Genomic DNA, 7116 nt, shown 5'->3' with positions numbered 1-7116 from the left:
CGCCTCCTTTGCTTCCTTAATGCAGCTGGTTCTCGCTTTGTTTTGGGGTAATTGCATTAGTTGCGGAGCGCCTGTCTGTTGCTTTTCCGAGCGCGGGAGGTCTGTGGAACTGTCGTGCTACTTCGACAAGAAAAAAAAGGGGGAAAAAAAAGTTCCTGCGCCGCCCGGGAATCGAACCCGGGTCGCAAGAATGGGAATCTTGCATGATACCACTACACCAGCGGCGCGGATGAGTAAAGTGGTTCGGCCCGGCCTCATGAGCCTTCTCCTACGGAAGTGATGAGGGTGGGGGCGGCGCCGGGCTGCAGCGGGACTCCGCGGGGGCAGGCCAGGAAACACCTTCCCCCCTGCCCCTGGCGCCATTTCCTATTTTGCAGTTTTTTTCTGTTCTTTTTTAAAATCTCACGTTATGGCTGTGGCGAAAACCGCCCTTTTTGCACAGAGATTTCACAATTTCGGGGCAATCCGGGAAACCGGAGTTGAGTCACTTATCCGTGACCTGCTCCTTCCCGCTGCTTGCAGAAGCCCCCCTCCCCCCGCACACGCACCCGGACTGACTGAAGTTGCTCGTTTGTGGCTGAAGTGCAAGACATGTCCTGGTCCAGACCCCTACAGGGGCCATCCCCAAGACCCACCGTCACATTCATTGCAGATGATCCCACCCAGCATTTCTCAAGCCAGGCACGACAGCCCTCCCTGAAAGATGGACACAGGCCTCCGCTGGGAAAACAGGGCACTCGCTCCTTGCTTGGGGGACGGACAGCCCAGGGGCCTCCAGTTGGACCTAGGACTTGAGAAAAATCCCCCAGGACAGGACCCAGCCCCGCTTCCTCCTCCTGGAAGTGTTACATGCTTGAAACTTTATTAAAACTAAGTCTGGGTTCACCTTGGGCCTACCCGTGACCCAGGCAGCACTGGCCACTCAGCCCTGCTCGGGGGCTCGGTGCTGCCAGCCTGGCTGGGGCTGCGCTGGGGCAGGGGAGCCACTTGAGGGCAAGGCTGGACACACCGGGCACAAGGAGGTTGCGCCAGGCAGGCCCAGCATCCCTGCTAGGCCTCCCTGCCGCATCGGGCTCCTCAACAGCTGTCTCTCTGCCAGGTACATGGCGGCCAGCGCCACCCCCATAACGCCTGCACTTTCTGCGGCATCCCCTGTGCCCTAGATGCGGAGCTGCCATGCATCTGGCTGCCACTCTCCTGCTCCTGCTCCTGGGCTGCGTGCAGGGCCACGTGCCAGACAGCCCTCCACGCAGGATTGGTACCGGACACCGCGCTCCAGACATGCAGCAGCCCTGGGGCTGGGCATGGGGGCTGCCCGGGGGAGCACATCCTGGTAGGTAGGGGTCATTGTAGGGTAGCGGAGCCAGATCCCAGCCGCTTAACCTTTTTTCATACTGTAACTCATTTGCAGGGGTCCAGGTTTTCCCCGATAAAAAAACTAAGTTCTGATAAAACCCCCAAAATCCATGATTAAAATGAAAGGTCCCCCACAGCCCCTTGCCCTTGCTGGTGCTGCTCATTCCCCTATACAACCTCCTCAGCCCCACTGGTGCCCCTCGCCTTCCACCTGCCCCCCCAGGAGGCACCCCTGTGGGGGCATTGCCTGGCTGTACAACAGCCAGAGCCCAAGGGCCAGGCCAGGGGAGCGCAGGAGCCGCTTGTGTGGGAGAGGCCAAGGCTGAAATCAGTCCATCCCCTGGAGACACTGCCACTTGGCATGGGCCCCATTGTCCATCACACAAGAAGGCTCCCGAGGCCTTGTGGTCCCTCTAACAGGCTGCATCCAGTGCTGCAGTGGCCTTGCACCCAGGAGCATGGGCAGCCCTGGCTTGCAGGACAGCACGTGGCTCCTTCCGTGCCACCCCCCACCACGCGGGTGGGGCTGTGCATGGCCATGGGTGGGTCTGTGCATGGCCACACTTTGAGAAGATCAGCACTGAGGGGTGGGATCAGCCAGGGTTGTGCCGGGGCCCTGCTGCTGTGAGCCATGGGCCTGTCCCTATATGAAACTCCCTTCAGTGGAGAGAAACTGCTGCTTCAGGTCCCCATGCAAGGAAAAGCGAGATCTCCTTTCTCATCAATGGGTGCAGACAGAAATGACGTTTGTTGTGTGTTCAGTCCCTTGAAAGCACTCTAAAGCCTTGCCCAAAGAGAAGAGCAGGGCTGGTTCTGTGACAAATTAATCCTCACTGCATAAGCATTCAAATGAAACTTTTATGGGGAGTGACTTAATTAATTTCTGGCTGCAGCACAGTGAGCTGCAGCTGCTTTGGATGGGAAGGGGAGAAGGCAGGGGAGGGAGGTCCCTTCTGGGGTTCTCAGCCCGGCTGCATTGGAGGACCTGGTGGACTGGAGCCCCTCACCTGGGGGCACCAATCTACCTACCCCCCAACTTTAACTGGACTGAGAAACCCCCAGAAGACCTCCCTCCCCTGCCTTCTCTCTCTTCCCTCCAGAGACAGTAGTGGAGCTGAGGGAGGAGGGCAGAGGCAAGAGAGGACAGCTCTTTTCTCACTGGATCAGCTCCAAATTGGAGCCAGTTCTCAACCCTCCCATGCAACAGCTAATGTCTGTTGGATGGCAGGGATGGGACTAACTTTCTATGACTCACCATGAGTTAGATCTGGGAGCTGCACTTCTGTCTGCACCCATTATTTTCTGAGCTGTCAGCACCAGCATCCAGCAGCATCTTATCCATTTCACTTCCATATTACCTGACTCTTTCCATATGCACTTGCCCCAGATCAGAGCAGCACAATATCTGCTGTTCTGCTTCACTAGCATTCCCCACCTGCAGCCGCAATGGGCGAGACCAGCATGGTGCAAGAACAAGATTGTGGGAACCAGGCCGAGGAGCCTCGCTCAGGGAGAATGGGCTTCAGCGCTGCTCGTGTCACCTGCAGCACACCCAGGCACAATCACCTGCTCCAGCTGCCCAGACCTGGTCCCTAGTTTGGGGTGTTGCATGAACACCTCATCTCCATGGGGAACACTAGGGCCACAGTTCTGCACTGCTGTGCTCTGGTACAAGCTGCAGAGATACCACTGGCAGCTCCTGCGTTGCCTTCTCCTGCTCCAGGGAAGGCTGCACAGCAAAAGCACACAGAGTATCTGAGCCCTGATTGTGCTACAGCTGCAGCTCCTGCTTATTTTGGCTTGGAGACTCTCTCTCTAGATGCACCTCCTATACCTATACCTATACCTATACCATCTCCTGAGCAGCCAGCATGGGGGTAGCAGAAAGTAAAGACATTATTTTTTCTCATTTATTTTCCACGTGTATAAATGCTTATGAACAAATTCTGTTGCAAAAAAACTCTGTTTACTGATGGGCCTGGGGAAGCTCTACCAGGACATCAAAATGAGCATTTACTGGATAAACAGGACACTAGAATGAGGGCTGCCTGACTTCAGAGCTTGTAGCAATGACCTAAATGAGAACATGATTTCTGTCTGAAATGTGCTTTCAGTCGTTATTGGAGCTGGTATCAGTGGCACCCCAGCAGCTTATTTTTTTTACACAGTTTGGGAGAAATGTACAAATGGACCTGTTTGAGAATGAAGCAGTTGGGGGCTGTTTGGCTACTATCAGTGTGGAAGGTAAAGAGTATGAAGCAGGAGGATCTGCCACCCATCCCATTAACCTGCAGAAGAAAAATCTTTATCAAGGAACTCAGTCAGTAACTTTTCCTTAGGGATTTTCTTTCCTCCCTTTAAATTTACTAGCCTGGGGGCATTACTCATAGTTTCAAGTGTCAGCCACAGTGGTAGGAATTTAAGAAGAAAATAAAACCTCAGTGCTATAAATGGCTCAGTTAGAATTGTTGCATTCTTTGTTTTGGAGGGTCCTTTTATAATCCTCATGCAGTGAATGGAGATTTGCCTTTTTGGATTATGCTATCAGTTCTTGCTAGTTTACAACAGGTACTTCTTCCCGATGTAGGACTGTCTCCTGCACAAGGCCGGGCCCACATGGCAGGCATTTACAATGGAGAGTAATTTGTATTTGAGGAGAGTGGCTGATACAGAATCACAGTTCTTAAGCTTCTTTGGCAGTACTGGCTGAACCCTCTGCGAATGTACATGTGGGTGGAAGAGATCTTGGACAAGTTCATGAGGTAACTACCATATGAGGCCTGTCCTAAATTCATGCCACTACCCGAGTGACTTGCATGCAACAGAAGCTGTGTTGATGAATGCTAATAAAACTAAGGCAGCCAGGCTCACTCATGTAATTAAGGACCAGTGGGGGCTAGCTAGCCTGTCTACTGCCTTCTCTCCTACCAGCCACACCTAAGCCAAGTTACCACAGTCATACAAAGATGTAAATCTCCCTTTCCCTATGCAATCCTATAAAGACAAAAATCACCCCTTTCTCCGCGCAGTGGTCTTTATACTGTATGATGTAATAGTAGCATATCACTCAAAAATATTGCTAGGAGCATAAACATTTTTATTGATTCACATTCCTCTCTCCTTTGGGATAAAGGATCTACCGCTACCAGTCTCACAACTACACCTTCACCAGCACAGAGTCTACTCCAGGGGTGGACAAAATGCAGCCCTCCAGGCCATTCTATCCAGCCCACAGGGCCCCTAAAAAATTAAAACAATTCATATTTATCTGCCCCGGCTACCTGTCATACTACCCTTGATGGCTTGCCAAGACTCAGTAACCGGCCCTCCGCCCAAAATAATTGCCCACCCCGGTCTACTCCATGCCTTTGGAGAGGATGGAGGTCCTGAACAAGACTATTGCCCAGGCTGTGCAGAAGACTGGCTTCTCCCAGAAGCTTATTAATGAGGTGGTAACTCCAGCCATTAGAGTCAATTACGGGCAAGCTGTGAACATCAAGGGTTTTGTTGGTGAGCATGTAATTTGCACTTAAACCTTACGTGGCTGCATTCCCAGTGAATCCTTTTAGTGCTAGCACAGTGACGTTGCTTGCTGGCCTAGATACTCAGCTTCAGTTCTTGTTACTTGTTCCCTGGCATTTTAGTATTCAGGCCCAGTGAAAAGGCCTTTCTCTGTTCAACAGAGCCTGCTCTTACTCTTAAAGAAGAAAGAGCTTACCTTAAAGGTTCATCGGGGGGGGGGGGGAGTAAACTGACTTGTAAACTTCCCTGTTTACTTGCCCTCTGGTTCCTTGGGGAGTCTCGTTTTATACTCTGCTGGGCATGGACTAGGTCTGCCCCCTTTTTAGACACAGGCAGCAATCACCTAGCAATCAGGCAGCAGTCACTGTGTTCTGTCAGGACTGCAGGGACATATCTTTTTCACTGTTCCTGGAGCTCTCACAGTCCAGTCCCCTGCCTGCTTCACTGAATGGTACTGGGATGGTTGAGTGTGGGTTTGAATTGTTTTTTCCATTTCTCTGGCAGGTGCAGACTCTGAACTCTGGTCAGCTGAAGGAGGTAACAAATGTGTCTGTGATGGTCTTCTTTCTGCTTCCAAAGCACAACTTATCCCTGGCATGGTAGAGCTGAGAACACCGCTCAGATCATCAGGTGAGGCTTAGCTGAGTTCTTTGGAGGAACAAGCTGTGAAGCTAGAGGTGGGCTTATGCAGTGCAGTTTAACACTAACAAGCCCCTACTCTGTTAACTAGGGTGATGATGAAAAACAGTCAGAGCCTGCCCTCTCCTCTCCCCCCTTGCACACCTACCCTTCCTATTACTGTGTCAGCACCTCCCAGTCTCCAGCCTCACACCATGCTTACTCCAGCTACACACACACACTCTCACTCTCTCTCTCTCTCTCTCTCTCTGTCTCAGTCTCATCCACTTATCTGCAATACATGGTCAAGGCTAAGGGGTTTTGGGGTGTCATCATGGCAAGGATCCACACTGAGGCCCAGTAACTGCTGAGTGTAGGCACAGACAGGGCTGATTCATTGATGAAAGGTAACTGTACCTGAAAGCTTGCGAAGAAGAATTTTTCCAACTATTTCAGTTGGTCTAATAAAAGATATCGTATTTACCCAGAGAACTTTGTCTGCCTATGTCCTTATGCCAACATGGCTACAACCTACATCTCTGTCCCTGCCCTGCTTTATGCTGATGGCAACAGTAGTAATATCATAATCACAAACAGGCCTCCAAAGATTCCTAGATGCTTTTCAGCACTATTGCACCTCAGTTTAGAAATCAACGCATCTAAAACCTAAGTATTGGTTTTTGGGAAGGAAAAGAGGAAACCAATTAGGTTCTTATAGCAAAAGAAAGTAGGATACCTTAGAATCCATTTTAGCAAAAATATGAGCTAAAATAAACATGCTGAAAATGTAAAGACTAGAGCAAAACAAGCCATAGCCAGAGGTTTATTTTTTTTTACAAAAACATGACCAGAAGAGTGGTGCTGGAAGCACTAAGGGCATTTATGTAAGTACTACAGAAGTTGAGGGGGTAGCGGGGTTTAATTAGAGTGGCTCTCAGAGCTGCTTTAATTAAAGTGCCTGGAGTGTCATGTGCATAAGCAGCATCCCTGCACTGAAAAATGGTGGTGGGGGCACTTTAAATAAAGCTCATTGAACAAGCTTCAGTTCAAGTACCCCCACCTCCATTTGTCATTGTGAGGAGGCCGAGACGTGAGGCTGGAGTATGGTAACTACTGCACTCCAGCAGACTCAATTCAACAAGTCTGCTCCAATGTGTCATAATTACAGCATGTCAGAGCAGCCTTGCTGCACGTGCGTAGGCACCTTAAATATCCATGGTTCAAAGATAGAGTTCATTTTATTGTATAAAGCGGAACTCTGAAGTGCTGACTCTGTAATGAAAGCTAAGTCTTTTATGCCTACTAGATAACCAAGATGTGCATTCTAGAATTTCCTTTGTTAAATGACCCCTGGTTTAGATGGTTAAATAACATTTGCATTGTCCTCCAGGCAAATGGCCTGGGAAATGTACTGAAATTCACAGGTCCAATATTTCCCCTGTTTTTAAAACAAGATGTCAGATTAAGAATTGAAGATGCCAGAACACAGCTGGATATACTAACAGTGAGACTACCACAAACTCCTCCTTTTTAAGATTAATAAAACACTACTTTAGCCTCAAAACTTACCTATCTGTGGTACAAAACTACAGCTCACTAGATGCCTTTACTAGATTGAAA

At 50.0% G+C, this 7116-nt stretch overlaps 1 protein-coding gene and 1 non-coding gene across 2 annotated transcripts; one reads left to right on the top strand and one right to left on the bottom strand.

Annotated features, from left to right (window-relative positions):
* Positions 1 to 156: 156 nt before the first annotated feature.
* On the bottom strand, positions 157 to 227 carry TRNAG-CCC. The gene has a single exon. It is a non-coding gene; the product is annotated as a tRNA-Gly (tRNA).
* A 2575-nt stretch (positions 228 to 2802) lies between these two features.
* PCYOX1 (prenylcysteine oxidase 1) lies at positions 2803 to 5711 on the top strand. Its single transcript, XM_019545891.1, is given in 7 exon segments — positions 2803 to 2836; positions 3471 to 3516; positions 3518 to 3646; positions 3915 to 4118; positions 4490 to 4558; positions 4733 to 4869; positions 5368 to 5711. Coding segments are annotated over 7 exon segments (771 nt in total). The 3' UTR covers positions 5520 to 5711.
* Positions 5712 to 7116: the final 1405 nt, after the last annotated feature.

The sequence above is a fragment of the Crocodylus porosus genome, unplaced genomic scaffold (genome assembly GCF_001723895.1).
Source record: "Crocodylus porosus isolate Cpor-Errol unplaced genomic scaffold, CroPor_comp1, whole genome shotgun sequence".
Lineage (NCBI taxonomy): Eukaryota > Metazoa > Chordata > Crocodylia > Crocodylidae > Crocodylus > Crocodylus porosus.
This window is presented reverse-complemented; position numbering and strand designations above follow the sequence as displayed.